At 45.0% G+C, this 25,505-nt stretch overlaps 1 protein-coding gene across 2 annotated transcripts; it reads right to left on the reverse strand.

Moving 5' to 3' along the window:
- Window positions 1-861: 861 nt before the first annotated feature.
- On the reverse strand, window positions 862-14,065 carry RGCC (regulator of cell cycle). 2 transcript variants are annotated; one of them, XM_059995516.1, is made up of 5 exons: window positions 13,844-14,065; window positions 13,113-13,298; window positions 4,367-4,468; window positions 2,546-2,608; window positions 862-1,252 (listed from the first exon to the last, which is right to left on the reverse strand). In XM_059995516.1, the coding sequence occupies exons 1-5, from the start codon at window positions 13,890-13,892 to the stop codon at window positions 1,245-1,247; spliced, it is 408 nt and encodes a 135-aa protein (XP_059851499.1). In that variant the 5' UTR covers window positions 13,893-14,065; the 3' UTR covers window positions 862-1,244. The 2 variants fall into 2 exon arrangements, with proteins under 2 accessions (XP_059851499.1, XP_059851498.1); XM_059995515.1 differs by having other exon boundaries at window positions 4,367-4,474.
- Window positions 14,066-25,505: the final 11,440 nt, after the last annotated feature.

Below are 25,505 nucleotides of genomic sequence, written 5' to 3' on the forward strand. Positions count from 1 at the left end.
GTTCAACCCAAAAGCTTTCCCAGAAATTTGGGGAAAAGAAAAAGGCTAAAGAAAAGGTACTTTATTGAATAGTTGCACAATGCCCTGAAAAACAGATCAAATTAGTAGTTAGCTTTTGAAAATATAAATAAAATTATAAGTACTTATGCTTTGGATTTGTGTTCTACAGGAACATAAGGATTGGAGTTTTTTAATAACTTGATTCTGATTATCAAAGTAATGCCTGGTTATTTTAGATGTTTTAAGGATAGAAAAGCATAGCTAAGAAAAGTATGGACTCTCCTGTTTTTTATGCCTCTCCCCGTCCTCCACAGAAGGCAGGTGCAGGGTTGGGGGGGTGGTCACTGGCCTCTACAGGCGAAGCCCACTTTATGGGAGACCTTGCATCTGGACCCTCCGGCTCCACTGAAGCCACCTGGACGTTAGCATAGAGGCCAGCACATCAAATCTTCCTCAGCACACGGATTTTATGAGAGCACCATCATTTATAAGTCCTCCAGCTGCCCCAACTTGCCCTGGATTTTGAGTACACCTGGTATTTCCCCTAATTGAAGGAAAGAACCCGTGGCACCTAAGAAAGGAGGAGAATGGAGATAGAAGAGAAACCCAACTTTCATTAAAACTGCAACCCTCAAATTAAAATTTCCCACCAATCGTATGCCAGTGTTTCCCTTTAGAGCCCCGAATGAACTGCAAAGTAACACTTCCTCTCGTTTACCATCCTAGTGCCTAGTGCAATGCGGCAGCGCCCAGGGTCCATGTTAGAAGTCAAGCGGCGTGTTATTTCCACTTGAATACTAGCTGGATGGACATATATTGAAAGAAATCAAGAGAAAAAAAAAAAGGAAAGCTTACAAAAGACAGACTTCCAGTTCAAACTTTATTTGCATACAAAAATATATTATAATGGGAAAAGCATAGTACTGTCTCCAACTATATATAATTAATTACAAATATTTTCATAAAAGCACTTTAAATTACAGAAAAGCTATGTTTTAAGAGGAAATACAACATTAGCATGAGTCATCTGTTCTAATACGCTGCAAGCGGGTAAACAAAGTCAATTTCTAACTTGCCCAGAGATGAGCCCAAAGGCATTTTTAGGACAAGAATGAGAATGGCCTGGTGGTAGATGAGCAGCATCTCTGGGCCCTCCAGCAGCAAATTCTGTGGCTGATTTTATCAGGTCCTCAGAGCTCTCTGAAGCTTCTCCCTTACGATGAAAGGCCCCAGAGCTTCTCGCTTCACATACCTGTCAACAGGAGACAGAGAAGGTGATCCACTCACAAAAGCCAACAATTCCTATGCTTAGCCAGAGTACACCTCTCAGACAGGCATCAAAGCACCAAACTTAACGGCAGGCTTCCCACGTAGTATATGTCTGATTAACTGGTATGACTGGTAGCCTGCTGCAATTTCCATGAAGTCCACAGGCAGGTCACGTGGGTCTAATATAAACTGTGCTGCAATTACAATCATCTCTGTCAAAACAGTCTTCTGATGGAGGATGGTACAGCACATAAGAAAACGGGCAACAAAATCTTCCAGTAAACAGAAACGGCACAAGAACTTTCCACCTAATACTTAGGTCTGTCTGAAACCATGTTTAAGAACAGAGTTCTTTTTAAATAACCGGCTTTGGATCTATTTTTTCAGATTCTACCCAGCTATTTAGCAGAGTATAGCGTAAAATATTTCTTAAGGAAAATCAACTCTTTCACTGTAAAATGAAAGGGGCTAGGATGCAATTCTCCAGGCCTGTTCTGTGACCGAACAAGGCCCCCCAAGGGTAGAGTTGCTGAAACTGTCATCCGGGAAACTCTAGCTGATCCTTCTGGCTCTTGCAATCCTGTTCTTTGGAAATAGACTGGGTGGACTGGTTCTCAGGGTCCCTTCTTCTAGGCGCCCCTGTAGCAGTGATGATCCAACATCCTCAGGTCTCAAAATTTTTGGTCACGGAAAATGGGGTGCCGTTAGTGTAACTGCCAGTGGGAAACAAGGTACTGCGTACTTAATCCAGGTCTTTTAGTAACTGGCGTGGGTCTTTGGTTTCAGGATCGCCCCAAGCCAATTCTCTCTTTGGGGACCCAACCCTCTAGAAGTCAGACCTCACCAGACCCCTGACGTAACTTGTGAAAGTTTCTCTGGCCCCTGAGATGGAACCCCCTGGCTTGTCAGTGTAATGCTTGACGGTCAACAGGCTGATTCTTTTTTTCTGAAAAGCCTGGCAGGCCACCATGCTCGTAAGGCTCCGATCTTGCTCTAACTACTAGTTTACTCTCCATTTCTCAGACAAAATGCCATTGTTTGCTGGTGGTCAGTTCTCACTGTTTGGAAAGGCACACGGTCTACTTCAATGTAAGCTTACCCTCAGAATTTCTTTCTGAGCCACTAGGGTCCTGTTTCTGAGCCTAACGAAGCCTTATGATGTAACTTCCTGCCCCAGGCAAGCTGGTAAACATTACAGCACTTTATCAGAGGTGCTGGTTGGGTTTTCTGTTTGATTTTTTTTTTTTTTTTTTTTTACTACCAGGCATGTACTCACTTGCTAAGGTTCTGTCGAGATCAGCAATAAAGTCTTCTAGCTCTTTCGTGTCTCCTAGTTTGGCTGAAAAACAAGAGTTGGGGCTCAGTTTCCATATCCAAGACAGCTGATGACTCCGACTTTTCCAGAATTATGCGACCCCATCTCTTTGTCTTCAGAGACTTTATTAAAGAGTGTCCTGTACCAACCCTAAGTGGCTGCTCCAGGGTTTACTTATAGTCAACTCGGAAACTTATTCTGAAGATTAGCCTAAATGTTTCTTTCTGGTTTTTGTAGTTCATCACCCACCCCCATACCCCACCCCTATCCCAGCAACCTGGAAGAAGTATCTCCCTTCGCTACCTTAAAAGTTGGGAGATGCGGGGAGACAGGGACAGGGAAGGAAGATTAAAAGTTTGAACTTTTTGATTGTGTAGGATTTGAGTTAGTCAAAATATTCGGGGAGCACGGCACTGTGTGGAATGGACACCCAGATTTCCTAATTCCTGCTAAACTTCTCCCCTGATGCAATTTTGTTCATGCTATCACTCCAGGGCAATGCTTCAGCCCTCATGGTACCTCCAGGATGGAATGAACTAAGCACTACAGTTCCGTGTCAAAATGGTACAGAGAAGGCGACAGGAAGCTCCTGGGTCTAGACAGCCTCATCCCATCCAGGTGCCAGCATAGAGTAACAAGTCCTCATTATGATTTTGTTCCCTCTATATCCTGAGACATGTACTTCTTTCTGTGTATCTTACTTTTTTCTCTAGAGTTCATCATTCATGCCCTCTCTGAATGCACTACTGGATATTTTTATTAATTAGCCCCCGCTGGCCACAAATAGCTCATTGTTCTTAGCTCTTAAAGTCAATTTGCCACTAGGGCTTTCTTCTCCTCTTTAATTTCTACCTCTTGAGGATCAGGTAACAAATCAGGGCACATTTTAAGCCACTTTCTAGACTGTTCTGTCTCTCTCAATTCAATAGATCCATTACAGATGAAGGGCTGGACAACGGCAGAGTCCCCTGTGGCTGCTAACATTGTTATGTTGAGAAGAGAATTTTAAAATGTCCTTTTGAAAAAGGGGGAAATTCTGTCTTCATGCCAGAGGGAGAAAATGATGGAATCTTCATATTTCTTTTTAACTATGTTCCACTTTTATTGCATTCTGCAACTATTTTCAGCAAGTATAATGTTTCTTAAGGGAAAAAAACTGCTTTTGTTTTCAAAAGGGCAGTTGCCCAATATAAAAGAACATTCAGCTCTCTGGCTGGAGACACTTTACTAGTTCCAAAATATAAGAAACTGCTCATGCGTCTTTAAAAACCTTCTCGGCCTATTAATATCACAGTAGAGGCAGGATGGAGCTGCCATTCTGAATTATGTTAGATCATTACTTGTTTCTTAATGATGACCCCATTTAATTGCTAAATTGGTCATCTGAAAGCATTAGTTAAAGAGTTAATGCAAGAAAAAGAACCCAACTTTCTGCAAAGCCTAACTGCTGAGTTTCACATTCTAGAACCAGGCACTGTCATTTGACACTGTCTTGATGACACCACAAGACAGAAAGCAAAGTCCAGAGTCTAAACGTCTTTTCTCCCTGTGACTTTGGTTTCCTGCCCCCCAGTTATCTGATTTCACTTTCACGCTGATCAAAATCCTGAGAAATAACAAAGTCCATTCCATGCTGTACTATACTAAGATACTGGTCTTCTCTATTTGTTTTGCACATTTGGGAAAGATCGGTTAGGGGGAAGGGGGAAGAAAGAAGAGGCTGAGAAGCAGGAGGAGGGAGGAAGGAAGCAAAAACACTCACAATCCAACTAATGAACTTACCTTTCCGAGGAGGGACAGCGGGAGAGAGCAGAGCTGGAGTGCTGTCTGTTGGAGAATTCAGTTTTTCATCACTGAAGCTGAAGCTGTTCCTATAAAGTGAATCTGCACCTTTCAGGAAAGAGAACGTAACTCATTAGAAACGATTTTCAGTCTTATGGTCTATTGCCAACCAACAGTTTATCTCCCAAAGGAGCAAAGTTATAAAGAAAATAGGCTGGTTTCCAGATTTTATATTTATGCCCCCAAATGAGTTGAGGCAGGAGAGTGTGCCTGTATATGTGTGTATGTGTCTTCAATCAGGCACACCAAAGGCCCTTGCTTCCCTAAAAAAAAGAAGCGGGTGACAGGATCATCATGACCAAACCAGCCTCCTTTGTGACAAACCGGAGCCCACTGCCCAGTGGGTGTCTAACTGACAGCTAAGCCAATGCTTGGCCAATGAGGGCGAGGGGCTTCCCTTGGGATTTGAGACATAAGGAACCATCTTTCCTGAAAAATGTCCCTTCTGCCCTCTGAACCCCCTAAAATACAAAGACAAGGTTGGATCCCATGACTTGATAATCCTCCCTGCCTGCTCATGAGAGAGTCTTTGTCATGGTTTTCCTGAGCTCCTACATTCTGGGGATAAGCTAGAGGGTCAAAGATAAAGATTTCTTCTCCCACAGGTTGTCTATTACAGTTTGGGTGATTTGCTGCCTACATTGTCATACCCTCAAAGACCAGAGCAAGAGCAAGGCAAGGTCCCAGAAGCAGGGCTGAGCTGAGTTAAGGAAACCAGCCCAGCTACTAAGTATTCAGATGCCCTTGAGAAGATAATGTCTCTGGGCCTCAGTTTACCCAACCATAAAATGGGAAGCTGGACTAAATAATCCTTAAAGTCCCTTCCAGCTCTGAAGTTCTGAGATTCTATTTCTCTAAGTTCTGCCAAGGGGGAGGAAACCAACCCACGGCCAGCCAGCTGTGTGGCTGTGACAGAGAAAGGAACTGCTGGCTGAGCTGCACTAACTCAAAGGCTCAAAGGAAGACCCAGCGGCGGAAGCAGGATGTGGCCTCTGAGGTCACAAAGGAACAGCCTTCCCAGTTAAAACAAAACACAAAGCTAGGCACGGCTGTAGCAGAGATGAGTTCTGGGAAGGCTGTTCGGGTGAGAGAGGGTGGCTGAACCATGAGGACCTGGTCAGGCTCCCTGTCCTCCTTGGGATTCGCTCAGTTTCATCCAATCACCTCCAGCTCAGGAAGATGCAAAACCACCTTTCTTTGGTCCCCTTAACTCAAAATGAACAGGACTAAGTTACAAAAGACATGCCCAGGGCTTCCCTGGTGGCGCAGTGGTTGAGAGTCCGCCTGCCAATGCAGGGGACACGGGTTCGTGCCCCGGTCCGGGAGGATCCCACATGCCACGGAGCGGCTGGGCCCGTGAGCCATGGCCGCTGAGCCTGCGCGTCCGGAGCCTGTGCTCCGCATCGCGAGAGGCCGCAACAGTGAGAGGCCCGCATACCGCAAAAAAAAAAAAAAAAAAAAGACATGCCCAGAATAAAAAAGGGTTTTCAGAAGCAGAGGTTTCTGGTCCTAGGAGAATTCCTCTTCATCCCTAAAGACTGCTCCAAGTTCCTGGAGCAGTTCCTGAGGCCTCCTTCCTCGTCCTCCCACCCTCCCCTGACCAGGTGGCCCCAGGGCCATCTTGTCTTCCTGGCCGACACACCCATCGCATTCAGTTTTCCAAACATGCCCAGCCCTCACAGTCGATTCTTCCTTCTTAGGTCCAGCCCGGGTCACCTAAAAGGACAACAACCCTTTTTCAAGGCTTTGATGATGAACACCTACTGAGATCTGAAACACCAAACCTTACCCTTACATTTCCCCAGAAATTACTTCCCAGAATAGTGGTCCTTTGAGAAGAACTTTGTGATCAACGAACTCTAAGAAACACCAAGCACCCCTGGAGAGTCCTCTGATGTAACCCCACTTTAATGTGCCAGAGGCATCTTGTGATAAAGAAACAGACTCAGGGACTTCCCTGGCGGTCCAGTGGTTAAGAATCCGCCTTCCAATGCAGGGGACGCAGGTTCGATCCCTGGTCGGGGAACTAAGATCCCACATGATATGGGACAACTAAACCTGTGCGCTCTAGAGCCCGCGAGCCACAACGAAGAGACCAGGCGCCGCAACAAAAGATCCAGCATGCCGCAACTAAGACCCAACTCAGCCAAACAAATGAATAAATAAATATTAAAAAAAAAAAAAAAGAAAGAAAAGAAACCAGCTCAGCCCTATTTCCCCTGGTTTACTTGCCCTTGGGACACTTTTTCGGTGGCACCTCTATTGATATTTCTCAAGACGCTTGTACTCAGTGGAACTGAACATGGGAAGCCCTTCTGCTTGCTTGTCAGCTGGGCCGCCCTCTGCAGCAGTCTGGATTTTCTCAAGGGGAGGCCTTTTCCCTACGCACAGGAAAGTGGTCACGCCCAACGCAGACCTACCGCGTCTCGTTACTGCTTGTCGCCACGTCAGAGTCAGGAGAATCGCCCCCAAATAGAACCCGAGAGACTTGCGGGGAAAAGATGAGGTAAGACTGAGGGGGCAGGAAAACCACAGAGGGCCCTGGGGAAGCAGGCCTCGTGCCCGGACTCGTGAGCCAGGAGAAAGGAGTATGAGGCCTCTGGAACGTCATCCTTGGCTCCAAAGGACACCTGAGAGCATCACCCCCAACCCTGGCCCAGAGTGCTGAACCCAGGACTCGCTGGCAGCACCCCTGGTCTCAGTCTCACCACCACACCCTGAACCGCAGGCCCTTCTCCTGACTTGGGACTTCACCTCTGTTCTGCCCCGACTCTCCATCAATTTTACGTCCATGTACACTCATCCCTTGGGAGGGGGCAAACACACACACCCACACACCCACACACACACACAATCTCAGCACCAGTTCACTGCTACACTTTGACGTCTCTCTATTCCCATGAGTTCCAGTGCACAGTCTGGGCCCAACCTGACTCCAGGCTCCAGAGTGTTCAACCATCAAAAGGAAATGAACCCCAGCACCCCTGAGCCAAACTTCCCCACAGTTGAGTTCCACCCTGTGTTCATAACTGCTCTACACGTCATTCCCAAAAACAACGACCAGGACAACCGCAGGAGCTCCAGAAGCTGCCACCCTGGAGATGGGTGGCACCGAGGCCGTGTGAAAGCTGTGTGACCCTGTGCAAGTCACTTCATCTCTGAGCCTTAGTTTCTTCTCTTGCGAAAGGGGAATCAGTAAGCCAGGCGCTCCATGTGATACCTATGGTTTTCATTGCTTTTATTCTGTTTTCCCAACAAAATGGAGGAGGACACACTCAGGAGAAGAAAGGTCACCACAGAGAGTAAGAAGACTCAAGATTCTGGGGCCAGGCTTCTTCCACTTCTTCCGATAAATTCCTAAGAGAAAATTTATCTTCAGAGGTGTCCTAGAACAAACCTTCCAAGAACAAACCCACAGACACGGAAGTACCCCAAGCTCTAGACTTCTCTTTACCCTTTATCCAATAAAATTTCAGTCCACGGACTTACAGTGAACAAGATTTCATGCTAGGTGTATATTAAAAGGGAAGCAAAGCCTGACTTCCTGTTCTTTTCATTCCCCTAGAACTCTATTTCTTGAGTTCTAGAAATAACAGCTCATTAGTCTGATAAAGGACAGGAATGTGTCACAGGCTGATAGCATACTAATGTATTGCTGCCCCACCCAATATTAGGTGCTGCCATTAACAGGGGTTCAAGGGACACATAACACTGATGATTTGGGGAACCGCGGCAGGTGGCAAGACCAGATATTTTAGGGCCTTACAACATCTACTGCTATCAGCTCTAAAGCCCCATCAGAAATGTCCTCGGCCAGTCAAGTTGGTGCGCTGAAGCCAGGAACCGCGAATTCAGGGACCAAGTTTTCTAAGACATCATCAAAAGCAATGTGAACATATTAAATATGCAAACATCTAACTGCAGGAGCGCCAGCAGAGCTTGGGAAACTCAGCTACAAAAACAGAGGCTTGTTTAAAAGGTAGACGTGCTTTTTTCGTTTGGGGGTGGAGAGAAAGGTAATTTGGGGTTGGCACCAGCGTGTGCTACTCCAGAGGAAAGGGAAACCACAGACAGTAACCCTGGCCCAGAGCTCCTGTAAATATAGAACAATCCCACACATTTCAGGCAAGCAAACCACAGTAATTAACCGAGAAAAAGAAAGCCTTGGACCTGTTTCCCTTTTGCCACAGGGAATGGTATGCGGGTGTTGGGGGCGGTGGGTTGAATCTCCCCCTCAAAATCTAAATTCCAACAGCCTCCCTGAAAGTGGGATGAAATAAGAAAACGTTTCTCAGTTTCAGCACTATCGCCCCCGCTTCCCTTCTGAGACTGCTCAGTCCCTCTAGATACCCCTCCAGGTGTCAGCCAGTGACACCTGTCACCTGCCTGGAATTCCTAACACACACGGGGACACCCTGAGGGCTCCTAACTCCTCAGTCTCTCCCGCCTTGAACAAGTTCAAGTTCTGGTCTCAGTGGCTCTTAGGCCAGATCAGCCAATAGGCTACCTCTCATGCATGCCCCCCGCCAGGGGCCATACAGTCCCCTCTCCCAGGGCCAAGCTAGAATAGTCGAGGCAAAGAAATACAGACATTCTAGGTCCTGCACATGCTAAAGAAGCCAGTTCCTCATTCCCTACAATGGCCCTGCAAAATCATAATAGCCCCAGCATACGGAGTAGACTTCAGACATTTTCTGTTAAGTAGCAAAACACTTCCCCGCTCAAAGGAAAAAGGAAACTCCAATCCGTCAAAGATAGAAGTTTGCATCACCTTTTAAAGTTCCAGTTAATATTAGAAACTTCTTATAAAATCAATCGGTGGAATCATAAATTAACACATTGGTTAAAATTTAGTATCTGATGAGTTAAAATGTCATTAAACACATTTCAGAAGTCATGCTGTGCGCTTACGGTTTTGAAAATACTGAAAAAACAACAGATTTTTCAAAATACGTTCAAACCAAAGATGTGCACAATGCCTGAAGCACGTCTGAGTATCGCGTTTGAACCTCGCTGCCGTCCTAACTGTGCAGTCCTTTTACGCCAAAGTTGAAACTGCTCTCATGAAAGTGCCTGGTGTTACCTGTTGGAACCGAGATCTAGAAGAAAGAAACAAAAGGAACTATTTTCATCAACCCCCATTTGAATGCCACCCCTAATGTGAAGTTGTCTTGCCACTGTTATTTTGGTCCTCTTCACGTCTTAGAAGGATTCCCAGTACGTGGAAACAGGAAAGAGTATTTCCTTATTAAATATCCGTTCTTCTCTCCTATCTAAGTAACTTGCTTCTCTGGGTGAAAGAAGGAATGTCTACTTTTTCTCCTTTGGATGCAAGCAAGCGAAATATTTTTTAATTGAAGTGCAGTTGATTTACAATATTGTATTAGTTTCAGGTATACAGCAAAGTGATTCATATATATATATATACACATACATACATATATTCTTTTTTTATTCTTTTCCATTATAGATTATTACAAGATACTGAATATAGCTCCCTGTGTTATATAATAAATCCTTGTTGTTTATCTATTTTATATATAGTAGTATGTATCTGTTAATCCCATACTCCTAATTTATCCCTCTCCCCACTTCCCCTTTGGTAAGCATAAGTTTGTTTTCTATGTCTGTGAGTCTGTTTCTGTTTTGTAAATAAGTTCGTTTGTACTACTTTTTAGATTCCACATATAAGTGATATCATATAATATTTGTCTTTCTCATCTTTTTTTGTTTTGTTTTGAGAGAAAAGGAAGGGTTCTTCAAAAACCAGGAATGCAGTAGGTACATCTTCAGAGTGATGGAGCTGTAAAAGGTAGAGTGAAAACCAAGGTCCCAAGGGTTTAGAGCTTCATACATAACATTTTCACACAAGACGCTGGCTCAAATGTCTCTGACCTATGTGACATAGCGTGACATGTGCATTTTATTATTTTCTTAAAAGCATCAAACAGAACAAATATTTTCTTCCTCCTCATGAGCTTATGGATGTTTCTAACATCATCATTAAATAGCATTCTTTCCATTTCACAGCTAGAGAAAATGAGGCCCACTCCTCATGCAGGGCCCTAACAGAGCTCAGCCTGGGCTCCACAGACCCGGCCAGGTGACCACTGCCTTGAAGAGACACCTTCAAACACAACCACCATTGATAAGCAGGCACATGATCCCTGTCCAGTGAGACATCAAGTCTATCCCGGAGGACCTGGTTCACATACCAGCCAACCATCCATGGTGACAGAGCAAGGCCTTAGAGAGAGAGACAGCCCAACTGGTTCCACTATTTTATCAGAAAAAAGGAGACAACAGTGCCTACGTTCCAGGACTGTAGCAGAGATCATATGAGATAACACATTTAAAGCAAAGCAAAGAGACCATTAATGGTTAGAGGTAATAAACAATAATAGTAATCATAGAAAGAGCCTGGCAAAAGAGAGCTGCTCTTCCACGCACCACAACTACTGAAAACCACGCGCTGTAGGGCCCGCGTGCCGCGACTACTAAGCCTGTGCGCCTAGAGCTCGCGCTATGCAATAAGAGAAGCCACCGCAATGAGAAGCCCACGCACCGCAAGGAAGAGCAGACCCCGCTCGCCGCAACTAGAGAAAGCCTGCGTGCAGCGACGAAGACCCAATGCAGCCAAAAAATAAATTAAAAAAAAAAAGAGAGAGAGCTGCTCTTATTATGATCATCCTGGTGTGTCTCCCCTTTGGTGGGCTAAATTTCAGTAGGATCCACGTCTCTCAAATATTCTCTTCCACAGAAAAGCATTAAACAGACAAATGAGTACAACAAATGTCTGTGATCCATTCTTAGTGGCAATTAAGACACATCTTATGCGTCCTTAAGAAATCACTATCTAGATACACACTGCTTCTGCCAGGACTATTTCTAACCTGCCTCGTGGAGGCCAAACGTCATCTGAGCCTTCTTTACACTCTCCCATTTACCTCTCTAACCACCAAACTAAGGGTTAGTTTAACAGTTAACAACAAAAGCAGAAAACAAAGTACACACACATACCCTAAGAAAAACTACAGACTATTCCAAATATCTCCCCCCAAACTGTTAAGAATGTGTTTCGAGTGCCTTTTCTTTGAGGCCTCTGAAAACAGATCCCAGATCTGAAACCCTACCCAGAGGGAGTTGCAATCACCCATGAATGGGTGAGCTCAGACCGTATTCTAGCCAAATGCAGCTGTGGTTTAGAAAGGAGCTGTTCTTTGCAAGGCAGCGGCACCGGACAGACTGTGCCAGCTTTCTTTCCCACGGGGGAGAGAATTTGTACTTGATGAATAACTTGCTCCATGCCCCAGTAGAAGGAGACATATTTAAGTTTGGCTACAGATATGGAGACAAATTTCAAAATTTTTTAGACTTCTCTTTGAAATTGAAAATAAGCGGTCTGGTCATTAGCAACAAAGTCCAAACATACTGAACGGAAAATTAACAGCATACGATTCCATTCCCTTTCACCTCAAAAGCTGCAATTATTTCTAACGCTTGGGCAGGGCTGCCAAGAAAAGTCAAGCTGGAACTCAAGTTTCTGACTCAAAGCCTGAACTGGGTGGCGAGTGTCCTTTATTCCTTTTCAGAAGGACAGCTCATGTGTAAGCCTAGGACTGTATCTTTGCCCTGTAACAAGGGGGAGCTTCGGATTTCAAAAGAAGGGAATCACAAGGAAAGGTCATTGTTTTTATTTCCAGAGTCAAGGACAACAAAGGGAGTGACATTCACACTTGTATCCCATCTAGGGAATGAAGCCTTAAGAATTACCCAGAAATGTTTAAAATTCACTTTGAAAAATAGGAAGTAATCCAGGTTGGGTAAAACACCAGTCACATAATACTGAAAAGTCACCCGATTTACCATTTGACGCCTGAAAAGGTATCCAAAATCCTATCGGGACATTCGAGTTCCTGGAAAAAAATGGTCTCTCTTTGTAACAAGGTTGTTTAGGACAGAGAGACGCGGGGGGTAGTCTTCACTATGAGCAAAGTCACCAGAAAGCAGCTCTGGGCCCATCTGCTCTCTGCCCACCCCCAACTGGGTGGGGAGTCAGAGACAGCCGTCCACGTGATGGACCTGCTTGAAGGATGAGGGACACTTTTTAATACTTGAACTCAGCAGTGCCAGGGATTCTTTCAAAACTTCGGGCAGTGTAGCAACAAGTCTGGGAGCTCAGGGCCAGAAGAAAGTGCAAGAAGTGTTTCAAAAATCTAAGAACGGGACCTTATGAAATCTTTCCTGGTTTCACAAATATGTCCATATTGTGCCCTCCCAGGCGCCCCGACCCCATGCCTGTAGCACTTGCTCCACAGCCTCTGAAGATACTGCTGAGAGGGGAAAGAAGGGGAAAGGAGAGGAGGTCGGGGAGCCGCGGGAAGGCCTGGCTGGGGTCCCAGGAGTCCTACCGCTTCGACCCTCCTGCGTCCTGACACCTGCCGGAGGCAGGTAGACCAGCCTGCCCTCCAAGAGCCTTCCCGAGACCATCCTCAGAGGTCTTGCCCCCGCCGGGCCTGCAACCCCGGAGACGCCTAGAGTCTTAGAGACCGCGCTGAGCTTTGGGGCTATAACCCCGCCCGGCCCCGATAAGCAAACTGAGTCCCGAGCCCAGAGCGCTCCTCCGCGGGCCGGGTACGGGGAGTCCCCAGGGCTCCGGCACCTTCCCCGGCGGGGCCACACTTACTCTCCGAGTCGCTGAAGCCGCTGCTGTCGCTGACGCTGGCGCTGCTCCGCCGCTTCATGCGCTCCAGGTGCTCTTCGTAGTGGAAGTGGCGCTCGTGGAAGGGCGACGCGAAGTCGGCCAGCACCGCATCAAACTCGCACAGCGCGTCGCTCAGGTCCCCCGCGTCGGCCGAGTCCAAGGCCGGGGCTGGGGAGGGACGGCAGGCTCAGGTGAGGGTGGGGTGGGGCGGCCGTCCCACCCCGGGCCCGGCAGGGGCCGCACGGTTCCCAAGGATCGCTAACTAACGCTGACCGCGCGCTGGCCCGGGGACAGCCCGGCTGTCGCTGCCCGTTGCTCGCTGTTATCTTTTAATACTCACCACCACCCCCTGAAGTGCGCCTTGGTGTCGCGCCCGTTTTCGAGATAAAGAAAGTGAGCCTCGACCCGGGGAAGTTGCAGGCCAAAGGTCACGCATCTTAGTGACACAGCCGAACTCTTTCCCACGCGCTGTCGGGGACTCTTCCCCGCGTTCGCTCCCCGGGGGCGCGTGTGAACCGGGTGGCGGTGGGAGGACTGAGTCAGGATGCGCCCGTGACGTGTCGGGCTCGGACCCCCAGCCCCGCGTGGGGAGGAGGCTGAACCCGCCCCGGGGCAGAGTCCCGACGGTGAGGCTGGGGGAGGGATGAAACGAGACGACGCGGGATTCCGCTTCTTTCGCGCAAGGCCCCGGCTTTAAGGAGACCCCCACTCACTTGCGGCCGCGGCGGCCGCGGGGCTGCCCTGCACGGCTGGCGGCTTCATGGGCGGGCTAGGCCCGGCGCGCGTCGGGGGGTCCTGCGAGGTCTGGGCGCGGGATCGTGCAGGCGCTCCCGCTGAGGCCGTCCGTCCCCTCTCCTCGTCCCGCTCTGCCTGTCCCCTAGTCCGGCTGCGCTCCCGCCGCGCAGCTGCCTGCGCCGTCCGCCCGCCAGATCTTTCCCGGGCCGCAGCCACCAGCAGTCCCAAGGTCTTATAGCCGCGGGCGGGGGCGGGCCGGGGCGGGGCCACGGGAGCCTGGCCGCCGGGTCTGTCCCTGTCGCTGCGCCAGAGACGCCCCTGTCCCCCAGGCACCGCCCTCGCCACGCGCCCGCTGGGGAACCGCAGTGACGCGGAGTCGCCGGAGCCCAGGTTACAGCCCCAAATATTTACCCGCCGCCTTCCCCGCGCGCCCTGACAACGCGCCCCACGAAAGTAGCTTTGGCGACACCAAGGCCCCAAAGGGTTTAGGGCTGGTGTTCGGCTGATTCCCGCCCTGTGCCCTGAAGCTCCACGAACCTCAGTTTCCTCATCTGTGAAATGGAAATGCTGAGCCTCCTGGGTTTGTTGCGAAGAATAAAGTAGGCGAAAGCCGTGGAAGACCCAGACCCATATGGGAGCCGCAGAGGGAGTCTCCCGCGCGTCTCCTCCCCATTGCCCCCAAGGGACTTGAGGGTTGCAGGCGGACAGAGTAGAGAGGGTAGGGGGCCAGAGGGACAGAAGTCGGTGGAGTCCAGGAGTTGACGAACCTTCATTGTTCCCATCCCCGAGCCCCAGAGCCTGACTACGGTCCTGGGTGTTCACTGCAGCCCCGACTTTGTTCAGGAGAAGTTTAAGAGAACAAATTACTGCGTAGAGGGAGAGCCGCCTGGCAGGGGACGAGTCCTGACCGTGAAAGCCTTGCACGTTGCGCTGCCCGATGAGGTAGCCACTTGCCACGGGTGGCTTCTTAAATGCAAAGCAACTAAAATAGAATAAAATGACAGTTTCAGTCCCTCAGTTGCACTAGACACATATCGAGTGCTCAACAACCATCCTCGCTCAGAGTGCTATTGGACGGCGCTCCCAGTGTCTCTGACCCACAAACCGGTCTCAGAGGGAAAGGAGGCATCTTACTGCGGTTATCAAGGGCCTCCTAGGGCAGGTCTTGCCATGCACCATTTCCAGGCCCACAGCAACCCTGAGAGGTAGAACTACTGCTTCTGTTCTACACAGGAGGAAACTGAGGCACAGAGAGGTTAGGTGATAAGCTAGTCACATAGTGATGGAAAGTCAGGTCTGACGGAAGCAACCTCAGTGCCCATCAACAGATGAATGGATAAAGAAGATGTGGCACATATATACAATGGAATACGACTCAGCCATCAAAAGGAACGAAACTGAGTTATTTGTAGTGAGGTGGATGCACCTAGAGTCTGTCATACAGAGTGAAGTAAGTCAGAAAGAGAAAAACAAATACCATATGCGAACACACATATATGGAATCTAAAAATAAAATGGTTCTGATGAACCTAGGGGCAGGACAGGAATGAAGACGCAGACGTACAGAATGGACTTGAGGACATGGGGAGGGGGAAGGGTAAGCTGGGACGAAGTGAGAGAGTGTCATGGACATATATACACTACCAAATGTAAAATAGATAGCTAGTGGGAAGCAGCCGCATAGCACAGGGAGATCAGCTCAGTGCTTTGTGACCACCTAGAGGGGTGGGATAGGGAGGGTGGGAAGGAGATGCAGGAGGGAGGAGATATGGGGATGTATGTATATGTATAACTGATTCACATTGTTATACAGCAGAAACTAACACAATATTGTAAAGCAATTATACTCTAATAAAAATGTTAAAAAAAAAAAAAAAGGCAAGTCTGTATGGTTTCAGAGCCATTTTGGGCTTCACCACATCCTCCCTTTCTCCACAGTGTAAGGTGGAGAACTGAGCAGACAGGAGGAAGAGGTTCCAAATAAGAGTGCAGATAACCCAGGTCCTTGAAGCAACAGTCAAGGCACGCGCATCTTTTTACTTCCTTTTCCCACCTCCCTTATTAAATTCTTTTTTCTCTCCTCGTGCTCTTTGACTTGCTGTGGTACCCACTGGGGATGCCCTGGGATAACGGAGCAGTAGCCGGTCTGGGAGCTGAGGCCAGGAGGCTACCTTCCAAATGAAGCTCTCCCTCTTTGGTCAGGCTGGGATGTAGGGTGGCGGACACCCCAGCCCAGCTCTTGCATGATGGCTCAGGGGCCCTCTCAGCTAAAGAATCAGTTAAGCTGATCTTCAAAAGAGCCTACAGAACAGCCCCACTTTTTAACAGCCATGCCAATTTACTAAGAGAGTGACAGTGAAGATCACCTATTTCTACCAGGAGAAGTTGGTTGGTTGATGTCTTCTGCACCCCATTGTAAGGGAACTCCCTTGCCCAAGCGCTGGGGAGATGAATGGGCAGGGGCCTCAACTCAAAGTGTCACCACCTCTAGGACGGTGTCACTTCCATTATGGAGAACTACTGCTCCCTCTCTTTCCTAATTATAATATGAACGTACAGGAAAATATAGAGAATTCAGTAATAGCACTCTGTGTACCCACCAATGAGAACTAACACATGTTAATATTTTGTCATTTTTGCTTCAGATTTTTTTGAGATGTAACTTATATATGATATAGTATGCAAATCTTGAGTGCAGTTTGGTAAATTCCTACCTATATATACACCTGTGTAATTACTATCCAGATCAAGATGTAGTATTTTGTCATCACCCCAGAAGGGCTCTCTATGCCATTTTGCAGTCAATAGCACCCCATAAGTAACCCCTATGGTAACCCCTGTTCTGAATTCTGTCACCAGGAATTATTTTTGCCGACTAAAACTCCTTTAAAGCATACTGTATGTATTCTTTTCTATCTGGCTGCCTTTGCTTAACATAATGTCCAGGAGGTTCATCCACGTTGTTGCGGTATGAATCCGTCCTCCTGTTGGTGGAGATTTGAGTTGTGTTGCTGCCGTTGCTACCGTAATGTAGTGCAGCAAGGAGTATTCTTGCACATGTCTCCCAGTGTATAAGAGTAAGAGTCTCTAGGGTATATATCTAGAAGTAGAATAACCAAATGGTATGAGTATCTCTAGTCATTGGCTAGTATGAATAAAGCTGCCGTGTACAGCATGGGCATTTCTTTTGGTGCACATAAATACTCACTTCTCTTGGGTTTATACCTAGAAGTGAATTTCGGAATCACAGGATAGGCATCTGTTTAGCTTTTGAAGATACTGCCAAAGAGTTTTCTGAAGTGGTTGAATGAATCTACATTCCCGCCAGCAATGTAGAGGAACCCCAGTTGTTCCATATTTGTGTCAACACATGATACTGTTAGACTCACTCATTTTAGCCATACTGGTAACTGTGTACTAACATCTTACTGTGGGTTCTTTTTTCTTCTTCCTGTAGCTTTAATTCACATTTCCCTAATAAGTAATTAAATTGACCACCTTTTCATATGCTTCAAACATTTCTTAAGAGAAATAGGACAATGCAGAAAAAGTTGAAATCCCCTTTTTCATCCTTCCAAGTCCTATCCGCTCCCTCCCCAGAGAGGAGCATTACCATGAATTTGGTAAGTACCCTCCCAGTCCACGTTTTTGTAACTAAACTATATTTATATGTTCATATTAAGAAATATAGTATTACTTTGTATGGTTTTTAAATTTACATAACTAATGTGAACATGCTCTGTTTTCATTCAACTTTGTTTTTACATACGTTGGTACATACAGATCTAGTTTATTCAACTAGATCTAGTTTATTTATTTTTATCTGCCAAATAGAATTGTATTGAATGACTACAGAGTAATTTATTTATCCACTCTCAAGTTGATGGACACTTGGCTTGTTTTCAATCTTTCTCTCTCACAAACAATACTTAGCTAACATGCTCTTACCTATCTCTTAGTGTACACATGTGAGTCTACTTCTCTGTTCATCTTGAATCCTTTCCTAGAACCAGACGAAAGGCAAAAGTTAAACCCTCTGTCCCTTGAGCCTTCTGGCTGGGTTCCATTTTCTATTCCAGGGCTTCCTGTTGTCCCCAGTCACCTGATCATAGTGATGACGATGGTAAGTCACCTCATCATTCAGATGTGACCTTTTCCCTCACTGAGGAGGGCTGGGGAGCCTTGTCTTTCATGAACCCTGAACCTACATTAACCATAAAATCTTTACACTACAGTTTATACATATTTCAAGTTACAGAGGTCATTCATTCACACAGGTCTCCTTTGAGAAAAAAACTTGAGGTAGCTATAATTTTGAAACAGGAAATCAGAACTTCTTATATTTTTAAAGACCAGTTCTTTATCTTAATTGGCATCTCTTCCCCTTGTACACTCTTAACCACTGTCTCCTTAAAGTTTTTCTTGAATATCCATCTAATCACCTCACCATTTCTTCTCAGGGCCCTGTTGAATCCTCCTTTTTTTTTTTTTGCAGTACGCGGGCCTCTCACTGTTGTGGCCTCTCCCGTTGCGGAGCACAGGCTCCGGACGCGCAGGCTCAGCGGCCATGGCTCACGGGCCCAGCCGCTCTGCGGCATGTGGGATCTTCCCGGACCGGGGCACGAACCCGTGTCCCCTGCATCGGCAGGTGGACTCTCAACCACTGCGCCACCAGGGAAGCCCCTGAATCCTTCTCTTCATAATTAAAGTCTGAGTCCCCTACAGGTCTCTCCTTGATCTTTTCTTCTCATCTATACTTTTGCCAGGCTATCTCATCCCTTCTCAAGATTGTAACTAACATTTATAAGTTTTCAAATTTTTATTTCCCGATGAGATTTTTTTTTTCTCCTTAAGTCTCCTATAGCCAATCATCAAAAACTCCTAGCATTACTTTACAGACACTGTGTGGAAGAAACTTCTGTTTCCTAATATCAGCTCTCCCCTTCAGACCCATGGATTCCTGAAATAAAGACTGTATTTCCCAACCTCCTTTGCAATTGGGAGTGGTCATGTGACTTGATTCTGGACCACAGGCTTTGAGCAGAGATAGTCTATGCAAACCTCTAGAATGTAATCTCAAGGGAAGGGGGCAGGCACCCTCGTCCTTGCTTCTCCCTGACGGATAGAAGACAGACTTGCAGCTGGATTTCACAGCATGAGGTGGAAGCCATATATTGAGGACGGTGGCAAAAGGATAGAAGAATCCCAGATCCTGATGTCTTGATGCCTCCATACCAACTGAACCCTGGTGAGAGACCTACATGAGAGAAAAATAAAAGACAATGTCTGGGATAGGGAGGGTGGGAGGGAGATGCAAGAGGGAGGAGATACGGGGATATATGTATATGTATAGCTGATTCACTTTGATATACAGCAGAAACTAACACACCATTGTAAAGCAATTATACTCCAATAAAGATGTTAGAAAAAAAAAGTCAATGTCCATCTTGTGTAAGCCAGTATTGTGGGGATTTCTGACCCTTATAATTGAACCTCATCCTAACACCTAATACTTCACATGAATCTCACCAGAAATCCCTCAACTCTGGAGGTGTAAGAGATAGTCATTTCCTTATTGCTTAAGCAAGTTTGAGTTGTGTTTCATTAACTGTATTAGTTTTCTAGGTCAGCCGTAACAAAGTACCACAGACTGGGTGGTCAAAACAAAAGAAATTTATTCTCTCACAGTTCTGGAGGCTAGAAGTCCACAATCAAGGTGTCAGCAGGGTTGGTTCCTTCTGAAGACTGTGAGGGAGAATCTGTTCCATGCCTCTCCCCTAGCTTCTGGTGGTTTGCTGGCAATATTTGGCTTTCTTTGGCTTGTAGGTACATCACCCTGATCTCTGTCTCCATCTTCACATGGCCTTTCCCCTGTATGTTTTTGTCTGTGTCTCTTCCCGTCTTCTGAGGACACCAGTCATATTAGATTAGGGGCCACCCTAATTCAGTATGACCTCATCTTAACTTGATTACATCTGTAAAGACCCTTTTTCCAAATAAGGTCACATTCACAGGTACAAGGGGTGAAGACTTAAACATATCGTTGGGGGAAGGGGGTGACCATTCAACTCACAACAGTGATATAAGCCAAAAATTGACCTATAGTAGTGAAAGTCATCTTAAAGAAGAGAGTAACGTTACACTACCTGATTTCAAGACTTCCTGTACCACTACATTTATTAAAACGGTGGTATTGGCCAAGGATTGGCAAATAGACCAATGGGACAGACAAGAGTTCAGAAATACATACACACATATTTGGTTAATTGATTTATGAGAAAGGTGTCAATGCAATTCAATGAGGAAATAAAAATCTTTTCAACAAGTGGTGCTGGAAGAACTAGATATCTGTACAGAAAAAAATTTACAATAACACCTACTATACACCCTACACAAAAAATTAACTTGCAATGGATCATAGACCTAAACATAAAAGCTAAATTTTCAAAGTTTCTAGAAGAAAACATAAGAGAATATCCTCAAGACTTGGATGTAGGGAAAGATTTTTGGATGGTATATAAGAAGCACTAATCATTTTTTAACTGAGAAATCAGACTTCATCAAAATTTAAAATTTTTGTTCATCAGATGTTATTACAAAAAGAAAACTGCAAGCCCCAGACTGAAAGAAAATGTGGAAATCCATATAATAGACACAGGATTTGTTTTTAGGACATAGAAAGATTATCTACAAACTAATAATAAAAAAACAACCAACCTAGGAAAAACAAAACATGGTCAAAACACTTGAACACACACCTCACAAAAGAAGATATAGGAATGACTAATAAACACATGAAAAATCAAACATGCAATTATCCTGTGATCTAGCGATTCTTCTACGTTTTTATCCAAGAAAAGTGAAAAACAATATAAGAATGAATTTTTATTCATAATAGCCAAACACTGGTAACAACCCAAATGTCCATAAACAGAAGAATAGACACACAACTGTGGTACAGTCATATACCAGAATACTGCTCAGCAAAGAAGCAACAAACTACTGACACAAGACAACATGGACGAATCTTAGGAATACGATGCTCGCCAAAGGATGCTGCAGCGGGTTGAATAACAGCCTCTCAAAGACATTCAACTCTAATCCCCGCAGCAACATTGCAGAAGGGAATGTTGATAATGAGGGAGGCTGTGTTTGTGTGAGGGCAGGAGGTATATGGAAAATCTCTGTACTTTCCACACAATTTTGCTGTGAACCTAAAACTGCTCTTCAAAGTAAAGTCTATTAAAAAAAAAAAAACTGTAAATGAAGTCATGGCATAGAAAACAAGTGACCTTTCAAAGAAAGAAAAATACCTCCACGTGATTTTTTTTTTTACAGAGTTATCTCAATATAATCAACATACAATAAACTTCACAAATTTTGAATATACAATTTGAAAAGTTTTGACATCTGTTCATAAGATAGTGAATGTAGCCACCACCCACAAAGGTTTCCTCCTGCCCCACTGTCACCCCTCCAGCCCCATTCTCAGGCAACCACTAATCTGCTGTCTGTCACTATAGATTAGTTTGCATTTACTAGAATTTTAAATAAATGGAATCATACAGTATATACTCTCTTTCTGTAATTATTTTGAGATTCATCCATGTTGTTGTGGGTATCAATAGCTCACTCATTTTTACTGGTAAATAATATTCCATTGTATGGATATACCACAATTAGTTCATCTATTCACCAGTTGATGGACATTTGGGTCGGTTCTAGTTTTGACTATTACAAATAAAGCTGGTACACAAGTACGGGCAGATGGTTTTGTTTCTCTTGGATAAATACCTAAGAGTAGAAAGACTGGATCATATGGTAGGTGTGCTTTTAACTTTTAACTCCTGAAGAAAGAAAACACTTTAATGTGATTTTAAACCAAAACAACCCACTGTGAGTCTCAGGCAGAATCAAGACAGGAGTTTCCCTAGTGCCAGGTTCTAAGACTTTCTGCTGCCACCATCTGGGGAGCAAAAAGAGGAGAGAGCTGTCCCCAGAAGTCCACTCCCAGCACTAGGATCTTGTCCTGTTTTCTCTGCTCTCACCTGCAATGTTGCCTCCACCCCATCATACCCACAGCCCCCAGCCATTCAAAAGCCATTCGCCTAACTTGATTATGGGTGAAGAATTGGAGTGGTTCAAGCCACAAATATAACTCAGTGGGAAAGAAGAACATGGGCTTAAAGCTACTCTCCAGCCCTTTGTAGCATCTTAATGTCACAGAGGAAAAAAGAACTTCTAATTCTGGAAATGAGCTAGCACTCTTTTTGCACCCCAAACCACCTTGGCAAGTGGCAGAGGTGCTTTTTATTCCAGCGCCAGGCACAAGGTAAGTACTTAATTTTCATTTGAATGAATGAATGTCTACCACACACATTCCTCTAATTAGTCACAAAAGATACAGTTGGAGAGAAAAACAAGTATCGTATTTGTTCCACATAACGCATGTATGTGGAACCTAGAAAAATGGTACAGATGAACCGGTTTGCAGGGCAGAAGTTCAGACACAGATGTAGAGAACAAAGGCATGGACAGCAAGGGGGGAAAGCCGCGGGGGGGTGGGCATGGTGGTGTGCTGAATTGGGCGATTGGGATTGACATGTATACACTGATGTGTATAAAATGGATGACTAATAACAACCTGCAGTATAAAAAAACAAACAAACTAAACTTTCTTTGGGTTATTTGTATGGAAATATGTTAATATAAATGTTTCAGACATTACATGAAATTTCTAAAAATCTTATATGTTCTGGTATAATGTTATAAGTCATAATTCTAGTTATTACTTTAAAATGTATATCTCAGAAATAACTAAATTTCCTTGTCAATTGCATTATTATGAACTTTCATCAAATCTTTAACTGTGTCATTTTTAAGTCTTTTGTCATTTACAGACAGTTCTGGGTGTACTCTGATGCTTTTGCCAAAATGTTCCTATAAAAGGGTTTCATCTTCAAGGAATTCATGGAAACGACTCTGACAAGTACAGGTTTCTGGTAACTGACTATACGGCTGAACTGAATGAATAAGCATTTTCAGAACTCTAATGGAAAACTGGTGAATTCATAAAAGTGTTAACAAAAGATCAAGATGAAAAAAAAATTAATTACGTGGGACTGAGTGAACTGATGAGGATGATTATAATTTTTGTGACTTTCTGTTTGAATAATAATAAAAAAAAAGATACAGTTGGTTTCAGGCAAGAGCATGTAGTGAACTAGCGGTCAGAAGGCCTGGACTCTGGTGCTTGCCTTGACATTAATCTACCTGTGTAGTAGGGGGAGGACATGGAACTTTTCTGAGCTTCGATTTCCTTAAATGTAAGATAAGAAAACCACCTGACTTCTTTAGCTTTGGGGACATTTAAATAAGACGACACGTGCAAAAATCCTTTATAAAATGTCTACAGTTACAAATTTATCTACAGATGTATTAGCAAATAAAAACAGTTATACAATATAACTTTTTTTTACATTGTCTTCCAAAATCTCAAAGCTGCCTCATACGTTTAGCTCTACTTTGTTAGGAAGTTAAGGAAGAACAGATTTTTGCCAAGCCTGGTACACCAAGCAGTTGAGCCACAAAGAGTTGAATTGACTTCCCGAAGATCACCCAGGGAGTCATTTTCCCGGCAAACTCGAATCTGGCACTCCTTTCTGAGGACAAGTTCATCTCTTAATCTCCGGCTTTCCATCAGCACTTCTCTGTACTGCTGTAAACCTCTGACACTGCTAAATGTGGAGCTGGCTTAGTCAGTCTACCTGAAAGCAAATGCTAATTTCTCCATTGCACTATAGAGAATAATTAACTTGATTATTTTATAAGTGGTGTTAGTTAATCTTCTCAGATGAAGACCACCTAGCTCAGGACTCCCCTGGTGGTGCAGTGGTTAAGAATCCACCTGCCAATGCAGGGGACACGGGTTTGATCCCTGGTCCAGGAAGCTCCCACACGCCGTGGAGCAACTAAGCCCGTGCGCTACAACTACTGAGCTGTGCTCTGGGGCCCGCGAGCCACAACTACTGAACCCATGTGCCACAACTACTGAAGCCCGCGCGCCTAGAGCCCATGCTCCGCAACAAGAGAAGCCACCGCAATGAGAAGCCCACACACCGCAACAAAGCGTAGCCCCCGCTCGCCGCAACTAGAGAAAGCCCGCCGCAGCAGTGAAGACCCAATGCGGCCAAAAATAAATTTAAAAAAAAAACCACCTAGCTCAAATACATAGTCCAATATTTTAAAATTACAGTAAAACTAACAGTCTATTAATGCAAGAGATTATTTCCACCATTGTTAGGGAGAAATAAAAAAGACATACAGAGATCTAAAATTCAGAATGGGCCAAATCTTCATTTGACCTTTATTTGCCTCCAGCTTTACATTGCCCATCTCCACTACCCAGGGTTTAATTTGGATGAACATCTGATTTGGGTTGGGGTTAGGGGACATGACTGTACATGTGAAGTGGTAAATCATGGCCATCTGAGGTCCTGACGGTGGATTCTCCATCTTCTACGTTCCACGACACTGTTTTGTGCATTCCAGTTGGATCACTTGACTTTTTCCTATGTTCTAACACAGATGCCCACATGAGTAGAAATGAATAAATGAAGAAACACAAACTTAGCAGACACACCACCAGCATTGTACGTATGGAAAGAAGTAGAGAGAAGAACGCAAAATTCCCTTCTGAATAACACCTTTTACCAGACTCTCCTGGTAGAGAAAACTTTGAGATGACAATACTAATTGCAATGAAATATAAATAAGACAACGATAGGTTTTCAATAATAAAAAATAGACCAGCTATAGGGGTTCCCAGGGCGGTGAACGTAACATACCTCGTGACCCCATCCTGTGGAGAGGAACTTACTATAAAGCTATCCTCTTCTCTCCCTGGATGATACTTTCATCCTCTTGAAATATTCTTCAAAAGGATGACCTTTTGAGAAGGAAATGAAGTCTAATTTTTTAAAAATTAAGAGTTTGGGTAACTTTGCATGAAAAAGAAACAAAGAAAGTAGGTTCTATGTTGTCAATTTTAGTGTCGTTGAAAATTTTAGTGTTCAATAAAACCTCATACTGTAAGTAAAGTAGAATCCAGTAACTTAATATGTTCAATGGGAAAAAACCATCAATGCGTGTACAGAACTTTTAAGCTCTCTCATTGAATGTGTCCCAACATCAGCAGCTGTTCTTTGGTTCATCCCCAAAACGTGAACATCACTAACAGTAGGAATTTGTTCTGTAATTTCACTAAATGGAAAAAGGACTCCTTGGAGAGAAGCTTATTGAATATCTTAGGGAAGGGGAAAAAAAATCAGTCTGAATCTGGATGATCTTGTTTCCAGAGAGCAAAGATGCTTTTCAAAAACAGCTGCTGTCGAGTAACTCAGAGTGAGCTCCCACTTGGCATGTAATGACAATTTAAGTGTCATCATCTTCATATACAGTGTAAATCAGTGGTTCTCAAACTTGAGAGAGCATCAGAACCATCTGGAGGTGTTCAAACCCACATGGCTGGGCCCACCCCCAGAAGTCTGTAACAGGGCCCAAGAATCTGCATTTCTAACAGATTTCCACGTGAAACTGCTGCTGGTGGTCCAGAGACCACACTTTGAGAACCATTGGTAT

This window comes from Delphinus delphis, chromosome 18, assembly GCF_949987515.2.
Source record: "Delphinus delphis chromosome 18, mDelDel1.2, whole genome shotgun sequence".
Classification (NCBI taxonomy): domain Eukaryota; kingdom Metazoa; phylum Chordata; class Mammalia; order Artiodactyla; family Delphinidae; genus Delphinus; species Delphinus delphis.